Source organism: Pseudophryne corroboree, chromosome 2, assembly GCF_028390025.1.
Source record: "Pseudophryne corroboree isolate aPseCor3 chromosome 2, aPseCor3.hap2, whole genome shotgun sequence".
Lineage (NCBI taxonomy): Eukaryota > Metazoa > Chordata > Amphibia > Anura > Myobatrachidae > Pseudophryne > Pseudophryne corroboree.
The window spans coordinates 684,217,418-684,235,433 of record NC_086445.1 but is presented as its reverse complement, the minus strand read 5'-3'; the positions used below and the strand labels follow the sequence as shown (position 1 = coordinate 684,235,433).

Below are 18,016 nucleotides of genomic sequence, written 5' to 3'. Positions count from 1 at the left end.
AGGGGGTCACAATTATCCCATACTTGGACGATCTCCTGATAAAGGCAAGATCAAGAGATCAGTTACTAAAAAGCGTGTCTCTCTCCCTGAGAGTACTACAACATGGCTGGATTCTAAATCTACCAAAGTCGCAGTTGGTTCCGACAACTCGGCTGTCATTTTTGGGCATGATTCTGGACACGGGAAAAAAAAAAGGGTTTTTCTCCCAGTGGAAAAAGCCTAGGAACTCCAGAACATGGTCAAGGACCTGCTGAAACCAAAAAGAGTGTCAGTTCATCAATGCACTCGAGTATTGGGAAAGATGGTGGCGGCCTACGAGGCCATTCCGTTCGGCAGGTTCCATGCGAGAACTTTTCAGTGGGACCTTCTGGACAAGTGGTCAGGGTCCCATCTATAGATGCATCGGAGGATAAGCCTGTCCCCCAGGGCCAGGGTCTCTCTCCTGTGGTGGCTCCAGAGTGCTCACCTTCTAGAGGGTCGCAGGTTCGGCATTCAAGATTGGGTTCTTGTGACCACGGACGTGAGCCTCCGAGTATGGGGAGCAGTCACACAAGGAATTTTTTTTTCAGGGAATATGGTCAAGCCAAGAGGCTTGTCTACACATCAATGTGCTGGAATTAAGGGCCATATACAACGGCCTGCAACAGGCAGAGAATCTTCTTCGCAATCTACCCGTTCTGATCCAGTCAGACAACGTCACAGCCGTGGCGCATGTAAACCGCCAGGGCGGGACAAGGAGCAGAGCAGCAAAGGCAGAAGCCACCAGGATTCTTCGCTGGGTGGAAAATCATGTAAGTGCTCTGTCAGCGGTCTTCATTCCGGGAGTAGACAACTGGGAGGCAGACTTCCTCAGCAGGCACGATCTCCATCCAGGAAAGTGGGGACTTCATCAAGAGGTCTTTGCAGAGGTAACAAGTCGTTGGGGACTTCCTCAAATAGACATGATGGCGTCACGCCTCAACAGAAAGCTTTGGACATATTGTTCCAGGTTGAGGGACCCTCAGGCAGTGGCGGTGGACGCCCTGGTGACACCGTGGGTGTTTCAGTCGGTGTATGTGTTCCCTCCGCTTCCACTTATCTCAAAAATATTGAGAATAATACGACGAACAAGAGTGCAGACAATACTCATTGTCCCAGATTGGCCTCGAAGGGCCTGGTATTCAGATCTTCAGGAAATGATCACAGAAGATCCATGGCCTCTTCCTCCCAGGGAGGACCTGTTGCAACAGGGGCCCTGTGTGTTCCAAGACTTACCGCGGTTACGTTTGACGGCATGGCGGTTGAACACCAAATCCTAGCTAGGAAAGGTATTCCGGGGGAAGTCATCCCTACTCTAATCAAAGCTAGGAAGGAGGTAACGGCGAAGCACTATCACCGTATCTGGAGGAAATATGTATCTTGGTGTGAAGCCAAGAATGCTCCTACGGAAGATTTTCAGCTGGTTCGTTTTCTCCATTTTCTACAGACAGGAGTGGATATGGGCCTAAAGTTATGCTCCATTAAGGTGCAGATTTCGGCCTTATCTATATTCTTTCAGAAGGAATTGGCTTCTCTCCCAGAAGTCCAGACTTTTGTAAAGGGAGTGCTGCACATCCAACCTCCTTTTGTGCCCCCAGTGGCACCGTGGGACCTTAACGTGGTGTACAGTTCCTTAAATCAAAAAGGAATACCAAGAATGGTGCTCGGGCGCAATGAGGGCTGTTGTTCTAATGCTGCTGCTAAACAACAGGATTAGTCAATCCTGATACCTGAACATACACAAAAGAAAAGAAAAAATAGCAGCGCTAAAATTCAATTGATACTATAAAATTAGATGGATTTGGATGAAAAACAGGTAAAATATTTATTTAATAACTCTGATTAATACCAATTAAAAGTCACTATGACCACCGACAGAATTAATGAACCAGAAATGTCCGTTCCTTTTAAATAACTGGACACCAGTTTAGGTAGAATATATAGGCTTAGGAGCTGATTGCACAGTCCCAAAAGGATTATTACCGCTTCTTGTACCGCTGGAGGAGAAATGTCTTGTGTGAGATCCTTCAGTTGGAAATTAGTTTAGTAATCTCTATCCTCACCAGTATGCGGAGCTTGACTTGCGGAGGAGTCCTTGATATGCCTATTTGTATCCACCAAATTGTAGACTCTGGATGTCCAGTATGGTCCGGGCACTGATTCAGCAACAAAACGGACCTTTGAAAAAGCTGCAGGACCTGCAGCGAAACGCGTCAGGTGCCATCCTGATCACCGTCGTTTTGTTGCTGAATCAGTGCCCGGACCATACTGGACATCCAGAGTCTACAATTTGGTGGATACAAATAGGCATATCAAGGACTCCTCCGCAAGTCAAGCTCCGCATACTGGTGAGGATAGAGATTACTAAACTAATTTCCAACTGAAGGATCTCACACAAGACATTTCTCCTCCAGCGGTACAAGAAGCGGTAATAATCCTTTTGGGACTGTGCAATCAGCTCCTAAGCCTATATATTCTACCTAAACTGGTGTTCAGTCATTTAAAAGGAATGGACATTTCTGGTTCATTAATTCTGTCGGTGGTCATAGTGACTTTTAATTGGTATTAATCAGAGTTATTAAATAAATATTTTACTTGTTTTTCATCCAAATCCATCTCATTTTATAGTATCAATTGAATTTTAGCGCTGCTATTTTTTCTTTTCTTTTGTGTAAGTTCCTTAAATCACACTGGTTTGAACCTCTTCAAACAGCTGAATTAAAATTTCTCACTTGGAAAGTGGTCATGTTTTTGGCCTTGACATCTGCGAGGTGGGTGTCCGAATTGGCTGCTTTGTCTCACAAGAGCCCCTATCTGATTTTCCATGTGGATCGAGCAGAGTTGAGGACTCGTCCTCAATTTCTGCCTAAAGTGGTTTCGTCGTTTCATATGAACCAACCTATTGTGGTGCCGGTGGCTACGGGTGACGTGGAGGATTCCAAGTCACTTGATGTAGTCAGGGCCTTAAAAATGTATGTAGCCAGGATGGCTCGGGTTAGGAAAACAGAGGCACTGTTTGTCCTGTATGCAGCCAACAAGGTTGGCGCTCCTGCTTCTAAGCAGACTATTGCTCGCTGGATCTGTAACACGATTCAGCAGGCTCATTCTATGGCTGGATTGCCGTTACCAAATTCGGTAAAGGCCCATTCCACTAGGAAGGTGGGCTCTTCTTGGGCGGCTGCCCGAGGCGTCTCGGCATGACAGCTTTGCCGAGCAGCTACTTGGTCGGGTTCAAACCCTTTTGCAAAATTCTACAAGTTTGATAACCTGGCTGATGAGGACCTCATGTTTGCTCAATCGGTGCTGCAGAGTCATCCGCACTCTCCCGCCCGGTCTGCAGCTTTGGTATAAACCCCATGGTTCTTACAGAGTCCCCAGCATCCTCTAGGACGTAAGAGAAAATAAGATTTTAAACCTACCGGTAAATCTTTTTCTCCTAGTCCGTAGAGGATGCTGGGCGCCCGTCCCAGTGCGGACAAATTCTGCAAGGCTTGTATATAGATGTTGCTTACATAAGGGTTATGTTACAGTTGAGATCAGTCTCTGGCTGATGCTGTTTTGTTCATACTGTTCACTGGTTTAGTAGATACCATGTTGTATGGTGTGGGCTGGTATGTATCTCGCCCTTAGATTAACAAAAATCCTTTCCTCGTACTGTCCGTCTCCTCTGGGCACAGTCATAACTGAGGTCTGGAGGAGGGGCATAGAGGGAAGAGCCAGTTCACACCCATCTAAAGTCTTAGAGTGCCCATGTCTCCTGCGGAGCCCGTCTATACCCCATGGTCCTTACGGAGTCCCCAGCATCCTCTACGGACTAGGAGAAAAAGATTTACCGGTAGGTTTAAAATCTTATTTTCTTTTAAACAGGAGAAAGCTGCGAGCCGATGTCAACTCTGCATTTCCTTCTCTGACTACCGAGAACCTGTCTGAACTAATGCCATCCAAAGAAGAGTTGAATGTTGTTAAAGTGTATGTTCACAAGGGAGATGCTGTGACCATCTACACCCACAACAGGAATCCCATCATATTTGAACTGGAAAGAAATCTTTATCCAACAGGTTTGATGCAATATAAGTTAGTAGAATGTGATTGATTTACTACTTGCTAACTTGTATACCTGGTCTGTCAGCTTTCTGTGTCACGTACAGTACCTCCCATAATAAGATGGATAATTAAAGCAAAGCTGTCACTATGAATTAGTAGGTTTTATAAGCTATAGTATAGAAAGTACAAGTATCTCAAGGTTGCCATTTCTTTTCCAAATATTTATTTGTGTTATTATTTATACTACTGGTAATGCTTATTTTATTTCTTCATAGCACAACAGGGAGAGTTATGGACATTTGAAATGCATATGCTTTCTATTTGGTGTTTATTTGTTTAAAGTGGGATATATCCCCTACACCGGGGCAGGTTTGTATTTTGTTAGCTTACAATTTCAGGAATATTAGTTCAGCAATCAATTCCCTAGGAAAATAGTTAGATGGGTAACCCAGATGCGCTGCCAGTAATGGGATTGTCCGTCCCACTAGTGAGAAATATGGAAGTACAAAGTAACTGGCGCAGCGCTGTCTCTCCAATAATAAAAGAATGGATGGATAAGTAAAAGTATAACAATTTATTTAGCATATAACAATATAAATTGATCATAAAAACTGACCCTAGTAGGTCACTATTCCTTTAAAAAAAAAATATATATATATATATATATAAAGTATATATTTTTATTGTATTTCTATGGATGGATAACTTAATTATTATACAAACATCTGACAATTGTCAGCTAATCAAGGGGGTTAAAATAGACCCATTTTGGACACTGACAACTACTTCTGATGAAGCTAGGCGACCGCTCCTAGGGAAACGTGTTATGAACGAGAAACTGCCGCTGTTTATTTCCACCTGCATTCATGGATCCAGATATGGACTATTAAAGAACTCTCCTGACCCTAAAACGGCCTATTGGGACCATACTGCTTACAGCACTATTTGGTAAACCCCGGTGCACTACACACAGACAGCTTGCCTGCTGAGGATTGAAAGTGTATTTGGATCTAATCATCACCACGGGTAATACCAGCTAAACTACTTGGTGCCCTATTGGGAGTATATGCTATTTGTCCGGGATCCATTTGCGGAATTACAATATGGGCAGTTGTTTACAAAAACCGCTTTGCTTCTCAGTATTCTAAATATATACTAAAATATATTTAATATATACTTTTTTTTTTTTTTTTTAAAGGAATAGTGACCTATTAGGGTAAATTTTTATGATCAATTTATATTGTTATATGCTAAATAAATTGTTATACTTCTACTTATCCATCCATTCTTTTATTATTTGAGACACAGCGCTGCGCCAGTTACTTTGTACTTACATAATTCCCTAGGAAACAATACCTTATAGAGATGTCAGATCAGATGAATATTGGTGAGAAATATGGAAGCAAGCATAGTATAATTTATTACAACAATTGTATGCATATTCCTTTGACCTGCTTTCCTCAGGCATTCAGTTTGTGTCTACAGTTGTAACCTGAATAGCACGTTTTATTTCAGGTCTAGATTTGTATCTGAGGAATCTGCCTTCTTGCTCAAAGAGTAAGCACAGCCTCCGATACAGTTAGGGCCATACATATTTGGACACTGACAATATTTTCGTAATTTTGACTCTGTGCGCCACCACAATGAATTTGACATTAAAGAATTTTGCAGCTTTAATTTAAGGGGTTGTACAAAAATATTGTATGAAACATTTAGGAATTGAAACCATTTTTATACACAGTCCCCTATTTTCAGGACCTCAAATGTAATTGGACAAATGAACATAATCGCAAATACAATGTTCATTTTTAATACTTTGTCGAGAATTCTTTGCAGACAAATGCCTGCCTGATGTCTATAACTCATGGTCATCACCAAAATCATCTTGCTGCATCCTGCCTTCTGTCACATCATCAATAAACACTAGTGACCCAGTGCCATTGGAAACCAGGAATGCCCTTGCCATAACACTGCCTCCACCGTGTTTTATGGACGATGTGGTATGCTTCAGATCATGAGCCATTCCAAGCCTCCTACATACTTTCTTCTTCCCATTATTCCGGTACAGGTTGATCTTTGTTTCATCTGTACAAAGAATACTATTTGCTCTTGTGGAGTCTTCTCTTTATGATAGACTTGGCTAGTGAGATTCTTATTGATATGTTGTGAAAGGGGTTTTTCTTTACTTTAGAAAGGATCCTGCGATCATCTTCCGCTGTCGACTTCAGTGGATGTTGAGGCCTTTTTGTGTTGTTGAGCGCACCAGTACGTTCTTCCTCTTTTTTTTTAATTTTTTTATTTTCTGCTGCAGGGTACACTGGGCTCCACAAGGATGGACAATGGGGGGTGTAGAGTAGGATCTTGATCCGAGGCACCAACAGGCTCAAAGCTTTGACTGTTCCCATGATGCACAGGGCCGCCTCCTCTATAACCCCGCCTCCCTGCACAGGAGCTCAGTTTTGTAGTTGGTGCTGCAGTAAGCAGGCACATAACAGAGGGGCTGCTCCAGGCAGCCCTAAGAAGAGCTTTTTTATGAAGAAAAAGTGAAGACTTCAAGGGCAGCAGCAGTGGTAAATGTCAGAAGACATTCACTGCTGCAGCTCCAGCTCTCCCCAGCGGCGCTGTACACTCCCGGGCCCTGGTTGCCGGGTAACTACAGCAGGAGGCTACGGTTTTCTTCACGTCAGGCACACACGACGGGGGCTCTCCGGGATCGCGTGGCCGCGCTTAGGGAGGTGGTGAGTGGGTCCCGCTTGCGGGACCCGATCTTTATCGCGATCCGGCGCGGTCAGTGGGAGGCGGGCCGCGCGTATGAGGTGGACACTGTGGCAGTGCAGGCGATCCCACTAGATCACCAGGGCATGGGTGCAGGTCAGGTTTTCTCTCTAAACCATTTTCAGTAGCCCACAGTACCTGGTGGTTTTGCCAGCAGGGGGATAAGGCTTAGACCTGGAGCCCCTCCCCCAGCTCCAGGGCGCCATTTCCTGCAAATGTTCCCGCCCTGGAGCTGCATATCTGTCTCTCCCTCACTCCCTGTCAGTGTCTGGGCGCCATTATCCATCAGCTTCAGTGTTCCTGGGACTGCTTGGGCAAATCCTCCGGTGTAAAGGCACCTGGTTATCAGTGCTGTGACTTTACATGACACTTAAGTATTCTACATGCCTTTTTAGACAGTGCTAGTTAAGAAAGAGTGCATTTAGTCAGGGTTTTCTAGTACAATTACCCTGTGATATACATCCAGTTTTTACTGTGTAGTGTTATATCTATTGACTATATAGCTATATATATAAGCTAGTCCAGTGCAGTATTATTGTTAGTAATAACCTCTGCATTGTACAAACTGTGACTATCTGTGTGTGCATTAGATAGCTGAGTGGTGTCCATTTCGTGTCTTTCACTCAACCTGCTATCCCTATATTCTATAACCTGAGGGGGCTTGGTGCGTCGGGTTTTATATTGATATAGGATTTTCACAAAGATATACTTTAATACATATTTATCTCTGTGATTTAGTCACCATATCTCTCCTTTATCTCTGCTAGTGCTGACTACACTGCGCAAGGGTTTGGGTAAGAGATATTGTGCTGCTGCCAATTGTACTGTGTTACCTGATACTGCAAGTTATATCATCTCTGCTTCTGAGGGTAACGGTTCTGGGGCTGAACACACTGCAGGTGTTGCTGAAGCCGCAGATCCCTATGAGGGGAATGTAGCAGCTGTGGGCTCTGGTTCTGGGGGCTCCTTGCCCCCCAGTGGGACTGTGGCAACGGAGGCACATAATGACTCACCGTGGGCCGCTTTTTCCACGCTTCTGCATACGCTAGTTCATAAACTAACACCCCCTATGGGACCCCCAATGCCGGTACAACCGTATGTGGTCCCTGCAGCTAACCCGCCGTGGGCGGATGATTTATCTGCTCAATTGAAGAAGTTGAACCAGTCCCTGACTAAAAAGTCTGACCATAGCTCGCCTAAGTCCAAGGGGTCCTCTAAGCGAGCACTTGTCTCTTCACAATCAACTGCTGTCACTGACACCTCCTCTGATGAAGCCGGCACTTACACTGACCCCACAGGTTCTGAATCGGATACGGCTGATGGGGAGGGTAGTTCACATGTGGATATTCCTGATCTTTTGGAGGCTATTAAGTTAATTCTACAAATTACGGATGATCCCGAGCCATCCGTCCCTCCTAAGAAACCTGATAGGTTCAAGTGTCAGAGGGTGGTTAAACAAGTTTTACCTCACTCTGATCACCTAGTGGATATACGTCAGGAACCCTGGGAAAACCCGGGTACGAAGTTTGTGCCTCAAAAGAAGATTCTGGCTCGCTATCCCCTCGCGCCAGAGCTGTCTAAGAATTGGGAAACGCCTCCTCCAGTATACTCGCATGTGGCTAGGATAGTGGTTTCCTCAGCTCTGCCTGTCACTACCGTCACGTCTCTAAAAGAGCCTACAGATAAACGTGTGGAGGGTTGTCTTAAAGCGATTTACACCCTCACGGGTGCTGCACAAAGGCCCACTATTGCAGCAACATGGGCTGCAGAGGCTATTGAAGCATGGGCCTTGGAGTTAGAAGCTGAAATCTCCTCTGACCATGCTATACAATGCTTGTTATATATTGTCACAGCTTCTCGCTATATTAAAGGGGCGGCTTCTGATGCCGGTATCCTAGCAGCCAAGGCCTCTACTACGTCAGTCCTGGCTCGCCGGATATTGTGGCTGAGATCCTGGTCTGTGGATCTGGACTCTAGAAAAACCCTGGAGGTACTCCCTTTCAAGGGAGATATTCTGTTTGGGGAGGACTTAAATAAGATGGTGCCTGTCTGCCAAGTACCGCTCCTTCTGTGTCGAAGGCTAAAAGTACTTCCTTTCGCCCTTTCGTCCTTCAGGTAAAGCAAAAGGTCAGGCATACAACAAACAGGCCCGCACTTCCAAACCTGGTAAGCCAAAGCCAAAAAGAGCCTGGGCGGCCCGTCAGCCAGCTTCCAAGGTCGATAAACCTGCCACATGACGGGGCGGGCCTCCCCCTGGGGGATCCCAGGGTGGGGGGCCGGCTTCTAGGGTATACCCAGGAATGGTTGAACACCACTACAGATGCCTGGGTACGGGAAGTCGTCACTCGAGGTTACGCTATTGCTTTCAAAAACAGACCCCCTCATCGATTTTGCCAGACAGACGTCCCATCGGACCAGACAAAGGCAAACACTCTGCATTCGGTGGTACAGACCCTCCTGGATACAGGAGTCATAGTACAGGTGCCGCTTGCGCAGAGGGGCCGGGGGTACTATTCTCCGCTGTTTCTAGTCCTGAAACTGAATGGGTCCTCCCGGCCCATTCTCAACCTCAAGGCATTGAACAAGTTTGTGAAAGTTTACAAGTTCCGTATGGAAACCCTTCGCTCTATAGTTCTGGCTTTGGAACCTGGGGACTACATGGTCTCCCTGGACATACAGGATGCTTACCTGCATATTCCTATAGCAGTGTCACATCAGCAATACCTGAGGTTTGCTATTGGCAACCTCCATTACCAGTTTCGTGCGTTACCTTTTGGTTTAACAACGGCTCCGCGAGTCTTCACCAAAGTAATGGCGGTGATGACGGTGGTACTCCGCCGTCAAGGGGTCAGGATACTGCCGTATCTGGACGACTTGTAAATCCTGGCAAATTACCCAGAACTTCTCCTACGTCATCTGGATATGGCGGTCTGTTTTCTACAAGCCCACGGATGGCTCATCAACTGGAAGAAATCCTCCCTGATCCCTGCTCAGAGCATGTTGCATCTGGAAGCGCTATTGGACACTCACAACCAGAGGTTGTTCTTGTGTCAGGAGAAAGTCCTGAAGCTTCAGGACAGGATTTGTTGCTTCCTTTCTCGTCCGCAAGTGTCGATACATTCGGCGATGCAGGTGCTGGGCCTCATGGTATCAGCATTCGACATAGTGGAGTATGCTCCATTCCATTCTCGCCCCCTCCAGAGGCTGATTCTAGCCAAGTGGGACGACCTGCCTCACCGGATCAGGTCTCAAATGATCTCTTTGACTTCGGATGTCCGTCTGTCGCTGCTCTGGTGGCTCCAGGACCAACAATTGTGCAGAGGCCGTCCCTTCTGGATATCCAACTGGGTCCTGTTGACGACAGATGCCAGGCTAAGAGGTTGGGGCGCGGTGCTGGAGCAACACTCCCTTCAGGGTCGGTGGACCAAGGAGGAGTCCCTCCTCTCAATCAACATTCTGGAATTGTGGGCGGTCTTCAATGCATTGAACCTAGCCCAGCATTTAATTCACAACCGTCCTGTTCAAGTGCAGTCGGACAACGCCACCACAGTGGCTTACATAAATCATCAAGGCGGCACTCGAAGCCGTTTGGCAATGAAGGAAGTCTCACGGATTCTATATTGGGCGGAACGCCATCTACCGGCCATATCGTCAATCTTCATTCCGGGAGTCCTGAATTGGGAAACGGACTTTCTCAGTTGTCAGGACGTGCATGCCGGCGAGTGGGGCCTCCATCCAGAAGTGTTTCAACTCCTAGTAGAAAAGTGGGGTCTTCCAGACGTAGATCTGATGGCGTCTCGACACAATCACAAGGTTCCGGTCTTCGGAGCACGGACAAGGGATCCTCTAGCAGCATTCGTGAATGCGCTGGCGGTGCAGTGGAGGTTTCGGCTGCCGTACGTGTTCCCTCCGGTGTCACTCCTGCCCAGGGTAATTCGGAAGTTCAAGCAAGAAATAGGAAATCTGCTTCTCATAACTCTAGCGTGGCCCAGACGGCACTGGTTCTCAGACCTGCAGGGCCTATCGTCAGAGCGTCCAATTCTACTTCCACAACGCCAAGACCTCCTCGTTCTGGGCCCCTATGTCTACCAGGACCTAGCCCGGCTGTCTGACGGCGTGGCTCTTGAAACTTCCGTCTTGAGGGTTAAGGGTTTTTCTGAGGAGGTCATTAAAACTATGTTGCGGGCCCGGAAACCGGCTTCTGCCCGGATTTACCATAGGGTCTGGCATTCCTACTTTGTTTGGTGCGCATCTAACAATTATGACGCTTCCAAGTTTAGTACAGCCAAAGTTTTGGCTTTTCTGCAGCAGGGCCTGGATTTAGGCCTGCGTCTGGCCTCCCTCAAGGTTCATATTTCTGCCTTGTCGGTGTGGTTTCAGAGAAAAATTGCGACTTTACCTGATGATCATACTTTCACTCAGGGTGTGTTGCGTATCCAACCTCCCTATGTCCCGCCTGTGGCTCCTTGGGACTTGTCGGTGGTTTTGGAGGCGTTGCAGGAGCCTCCGTTTGAACCCCTTGGTTCAACTGATCTTAAGTGGCTTTCCCTTAAGGTGGTGTTCTTGCTGGCTATTGCCTCTGCTAGAAGAGTGTCGGATTTGGGTGCCCTTTCCTGTAGTTCCCCATATCTGATTTTTCACCATGACCGGGCGGTACTTCGGACTCGTCCCGGTTATTTACCGAAGGTGGTTTCCTCGTTCCACCTTAATCAGGAGATTGTGGTTCCGGCATTTGTCTCTCCTGACTTGTCTTCCATAGAGCGGTCTTTGGATGTGGTACGGGCTCTCCGTATCTTTGTGAAGAGAACTGCTTCTATTCGAAAATCTGATTCTCTCTTTGTTTTGTTTGGATTTCACAAACGTGGCTGGCCTGCTCACAAGCAGACCCTTGCCAGGTGGATTAGAATGGTGATTGCACATGCTTATGTGAAGGCTGATCTGTCAGCTCCTGATCACATTACGGCTCATTCTACTCGGTCTGTTTGACCTTCTTGGGCGGCCCAACGTGGTGCGATCCTTGACCAATTGTGCAAGGCAGCTACGTGGTCCTCAGTGAACACGTTCATAAGGTTCTATGCCTTCGATACTGCCGCTTCCCAGGATGCTTCCTTTGGACGCCGGGTTCTTGTGCCCGCTACAGTGCGTCCCCTCCCATAAGGAACTGCTTTAGGACATCCCCATTGTCCATCCTTGTGGAGCCCAGTGTACCCCGCAGCAGAAAACAAGTTTTATGGTAAGAACTTACCGTTGTTAAATCTTTCTGCGAGGTACACTGGGCTCCACAAGGCGCCCACCCTGACACATTTAGCTTCTTTGGGTTGGTATGGCGTTAGCCGCTGACACTTCTCCTGTCGTTAGCGTGTGGTGTATGTGGCTACTAACCGGTGTCGTCTCTTTTCCTGCTACTGCATTGGGCTGGTTAACTAAAAACTGAGCTCCTGTGCGGGGAGGCGGGGTTATAGAGGAGGCGGCGCTGTGCATTCTGGGAACAGTCAAAGCTTTGAGCCTGTTGGTGCCTCAGATCAAGATCCTACTCTGCACCCTCCATTGTCCATCCTTGTGGAGCCCAGTGTACCTCGCAGAAAGAGTTTTAACAACGGTAAGTTCTTACCATAAAACTCGTATTTTCTCAGAATGTATTAAACTGTTGATTTGGCCACTTCTAAGGTTCCCGCATTCTCACAGATGGATTTTCTTTTCCATCGCTCCTCTCACAGGGGCTTCCTCAAATTCTTGATTCTTCTTTGAGGAAGCCCCTGTGAGAGGAGCGAAACGCGTCAGAAGCAGAGCATTGGACCCTTGTACCAGCCTTCATTGCACCCCCAAATTACCACATCAGCTAGCGGTAACATCTGTGGACAAACCGGAGATCGGGAGATCACAACCGCGACTGTGGTGTCTGCATACAGCACATAGAGGTGTGGACTCATAGAGCTTGGAAGTCGGGTAAAACACTCAACACAGCAGGCGCCAGTGCAGCGCCATTCCCGCAGCCCGAGACCGCCTCGTCTGTCATTGGATTCTCCCGTGGTACAACAACCGGTGTGAGCTACACGTAAGGCTCCAGTGTGGAGCGATCATTTCTGCACATTAATATTTCCTTATAACGAGTGGCAGCTTATAGAGGAAATTCAATACACAACAAGGGTGCAAATCACAGCTGGCAATTTGTTTTGTATTTCAATATATGGACTGAGTTTTATACATTTTTTTATAAAAATTTTTTATTCTCTGTGCACAGAGTTTACCTAGATCCACCTCCTTTTAGATATGCAAAGATATTGTTAGTGATTTTATTGACCGGTCTAATAGTTTATTTGAGAGTATATATATATATATATATATATATACATATGTCTATTTTTCACTAAATAAAAAATATAGATTATATGAAATTATCAATTTGTTTTTATTTTTGAACTTTTGAGCCATACCATATTATTTATAGCGCAAGAGGGGATTTGTTTAGTGGTTTAGTGTTACCGGAGATTTCTAAGTGCCGGTTCTTTTTGACTTGATTTACCCCAAGTCGAGCTCTCTCCTGCAGCTTAGGTATTTAATAATCATAGTACTATTTGTATACAAATTTTAATATTATTAATTTATCACCAGGATGTGGTGATGATCTATTAGCGCCTGGTTATATTTTCTTATAACTCGGGGATTCAGAATTACAAACCACTGCTCTTCTGCGGAATCTTGGCATTGTCATGGACGGTGGCTTGACACTTAAACATCAGATATCAGCCACAATCAAATCCTCATTCTTTCACCTGAGGAACATAGCCAGAATCAAGCACTTAATTCCCTCAGATGATCTGCCAAAAGTAATGCATGCATTTGTATCGTCTCGATTAGACTACTGTAATGCCCTCTACTTTGGTCTCCCAGCAAAAGAATTGCACCGCTTACAGCTGGTGCAAAACACAGCTGCCAGGCTGTTAACCAACCAGCCCCGTGCTAGCCACATAACACCCATACTTTACTCTCTTCACTGGCTGCCTGTAAGATGGCGAATCATCTTCAAGATTGGCTTACTGAGTTTCAAAGCACTACATGACCAGGGCCCAAGGTACCTGAAGCAGCTTCTGATACCATACTGCCCCACTCGATTACTGCGATCTGTAGATGAAGGACTTTTAGCAGTACCTAGAATCTCCCGTTATTCATCTGGGGGTAGAGCTTTTAGTCATGCGGTTCCGACTCTATAGAACTCACTTCCCCGCACAGTGCGAGAGGCCCCAACTATAGAATCCTTCAAAAGTAGATTCAAGACTTTCCTGTTTACTCAAGCATTTCCATAATGTGCCTTTAGAATCTTCATGCTTCTGTATTTTATGAAAAGCTGTACTGTACTTCATTATTTTCTGTACTACATTATGCTATGTATCTGTTAAGCGCCTTGAGTCCTATTGGAGAAAGAGCGCTATATAAATAAAATTATTATTATTTTTATTAGACAGGAATGTGTTGTTGATGGTCATTAACAAACATACAGAGATGATCATTTTGAGTGAATGGGGACAATCCTCAATCACACCAGTCACTGGTTGTCTCCCTGGAATATTGGGTGGCATGATGTGCACAGCAATACAAGGATGTAGGAAGGGGAGAGTGTGGGTTGATAGAAAGTGTCTAGTTAGACAGTCAATAGATAGACACCATATGTTAGACAGACATTAGGTCGACAGGGTCAAACGGTCGACATGAAAATGGTCGACACAAAAAAGGTAGACACCATGTATTTTGCATTTTTGTAGTTTGTGTGGATAGTTTTGTCATCTGGGACCCCCAATTGTAGAAAGGCATACCCTCGCAGGGCTCGTCACGCTTCGGGCTCTGTTGCTCGCTGCGCTCGCCACAAGGTTCATATCCAATTCTATGCCGACATGAATAGACAAAGTATGAAATAGTCCAAAAACATGTCAAAAAAAAAAAAAAGTCTGTCTTTTTTTATGTCAACCATTTTCATGTCGACTTTTTGACCCTGTAGACAAACAGTGGCAGTTGCTCTATCATTCCTGGAGATAATTATATATCAGGTGCTAGAAAGGGGGAGGGGTCACAGACAAACAGCAGACAGAGAAGGGGGGGTACTTTCCCCCCCCTGGTATCCCCCCCAGCGCACTAAAAAATTATCTGTAACCATACCTGAACCTATATGGTAATAGAATTTCAGAGAATTGGTCACACGTGATTGCAAAGACATGTTTAGATGCTGAGCCGCGCCAAGGCCTCTCTGATATCTGCAGTCCTAACACTACATAATAGCAATGCCCACATAGGGCCATGTGATTTGTCTACAGCAGGCATTCCCAACCACGGTCCTCAAGGCACACTAACAGTGCAGGTTTTAGTGATATCCAGGCTTCAGCACAGGTGACTTAATTAGTACCTCAGTTATTTTGATTTAACCATCTGTGCTGCAGCCTGGATATCACTAAAACCTGCACTGTTGGTGTGCCTTGAGGACCGTGGTTGGGAATGCCTGGTCTACAGTAAGGCCTCATGATAAAGGCTCATACTAAAACACATCCAGACAGTGAGCTACCTTACCCGGGAGCTATCCCCAGGATCTCCCATTAGCACTACAAGGAACAGCATGCCTTCCAAATGCTGCTTCCATTCAATGCCTTTCTCACACATACGGCTCAGCAGCTAAACACATCTTTGCAAACACGTGTGACCAATTCTTTGAAATTCTATTACCATATAGGTTCAGGTATGGTTACAGGTAATTTTTTAGTGTGCTGGGGGGATAAAAGAGGAAGGGAAGCACCCCCCCCCATCTCTCTGTCTGCTGTTTGTCTGTGACCCCTCCCCCTTTTCTAGCACTTAATATATAATTATCTCCAGGAATGATAGAGCAACTTCCACTGTTTGTCCGTATGTGTGAGAGAGGCATTGAATGGGAGCAGCATTTGGAAGGCATGCTGTTCCTTGTAGTGCTAATGGGAGATCCTGGGGGTGGCTCCCGGGTAAGTTATCTCACTGTCTGGATGTGTTTTAGTATGGGCCTTTATCATGAGGCCTTACTGTGGACAAATCACATGTACCTATGTGGGCACTGCTTTTATGTATTGTTAGGACTGCTGATATCAGAGAGGCATTGGCGCGGCTCAACAGCTAAACATGTCTTTGCAAACACATGTGACCAATTCTCTGAAATTCTATTACCATATAGGTTCAGGTCTGCTGTTTGACCTTTTTGACCCTGTTCACCTTACGTACTGTATCTTTTTCATGTCGACCTTTTGACCCTTTCGACCTAATGTCTGTCTAACATATGGTGTCTATCTATCAACCGGATACCGAAGGGGATGTTGAGCATTTTGGAGTTATCTAAAACTTCAAAAGTATTAATTTTGCCCAAGGTGACGTGTCGGTGTAAGTTGCATTCACACGGTGAGATATCTCTATCTCCGATTTTGACTTTGCGATTTCCCCTGAACTCCCCGGAGCCCTGAACCACTGATATTGACTATCTTTACTTGAGATTTTGATTGTGATTTTTACTAAGTGACAATTTTGACTTTACTGTGTACTAGATTGTGCACTGTATCTTTTCTTGCGATACCGACCCCACGGGAACGCGCATCAGTATCGCAAGCTGTGTACACACGGTGCAAGTTGCAATTACTTTCCTTATGATTTTGACTATATAGTCAAAATCTTAAGGTTACATCGCACCGTGTGTATGCTCCTTAATGATCTGACCATGATGCCAATGTAATATGACCAGTCTTCCTTTTCTGAGGGCACTTGGCTGTGTCCTGATGCTGATACGTTGGGTGTTGGGAGGTTTGCTGAGTTTGCCTGGTTGGCACTGACCATCTACAGAGCACTTTCACAGTAGCCTGTGATCATTTTCTTGCCAGTTTGGAAGACATACATTTTAGTGTATAATGGAAATATCTCAGTGATACTTGTTCACACCAGCCTACACTTAATAATAATTGCAGCTGATCACAATTCATGAATCATACTTATTATTAGATGATGAGGATGCCGATGATGGCCAGAAGATAATGGCATACTCAGGAAGTTATCACAGGCACTGGAAGCATGAATGTTTCCTCTTCTACTGAAAATGAAGGCATAGATCAGAGGTAGCCCAGTTCCCTGTAAATGTGCCATAAAGGACCTGTGCCGAATTCACACATGGGGCGGGGTGCAATGCTGCGGAATGCCGGCCGAACTTGGACGTTTTTTTAAAGAGGAATGACTTACTAGGCAAAACCATGCCCTGTCAGTGATTGCCCCTTTAAAAAACCATCTGAGTTCAGCTGGTCTCCCGCATGGCCGCCAAACTCAGGCGGCATCACATCCCGCCCATGCAGTAGAAAATGATGTCGGACATTCGTAATTCTTAGCAAACAGGACATGTTATCGCTTTGGTTATCTTTTAAATAAGTATTTTTATATTTGGTCACTGTGTGCGCAGACTGTTACACAGAACATTATGCAGAAGTTCTATAAACAAACTGCTTTTACCCAATGGCATTGAAATATTAATGTGCAGCTTAGTAATGCTTATGTGGCTGCATGTTATAGCCAACGTGGGTCTGAGTGTATGACTAGGAGCACTTTCACTTGGGCTAAGCAGGTTAAACCTTAAATCATTGCTAGGTTGGGAAACATGTATATTACATCTCCCAGAGGCTAATTACAACATGATTCCTTATAAACTTCAGGATATGGAGCTGACAAGATGAACAGTCCTTAATGGCATGGATATTGAGTTAACAAATGTAAAAGTCCTTAAAAGCCAAGGCACCAGGGCTCACGCATACATGGGCTGGGGTTCAGTTTTCTAATGCTTTTTTATTTTAATTTTTTTGTTGGTCTTTTTTTTTTTTTTTTTAGAACATCGCATAAACAGTTTAACATTGTGACAGTTTCCTCTTGCTCATGCTAATGAATCAAGTGTTGGGAAATAAGGTGTGTGTATGATTAATGTATTATATTATAAGTCATGTTCACAAAGCGTTACCTTACCACGCCCTTGCTAGCAAGTGGTTCTTTAATGATGCATTGTTTCAAATGAAAAGATCAGAGCTGTCTAAATGAGAATAAAATGGACTGGGTAAGTACTTTAGATCATCGCCCTACCTTATACATATATTTATTATTATTATTATTATATATATATTTTTTTTTTCTGTCTGCCTAATGCAGT

The 18,016-nt window shown here is 45.2% G+C and overlaps 1 protein-coding gene across 1 annotated transcript in view; it reads left to right on the top strand.

Annotated features, from left to right (window-relative positions):
* EIF2D (eukaryotic translation initiation factor 2D) overlaps nt 1-18,016 on the top strand; it is a 118,678-nt gene that overhangs the window by 5,902 nt on the left and 94,760 nt on the right. The window contains exon 2 of the mRNA XM_063955170.1: nt 3,886-4,076. Coding sequence (XP_063811240.1) covers nt 3,886-4,076 — 191 coding nt within the window. The remainder of the gene's footprint in view (nt 1-3,885; nt 4,077-18,016) is intronic.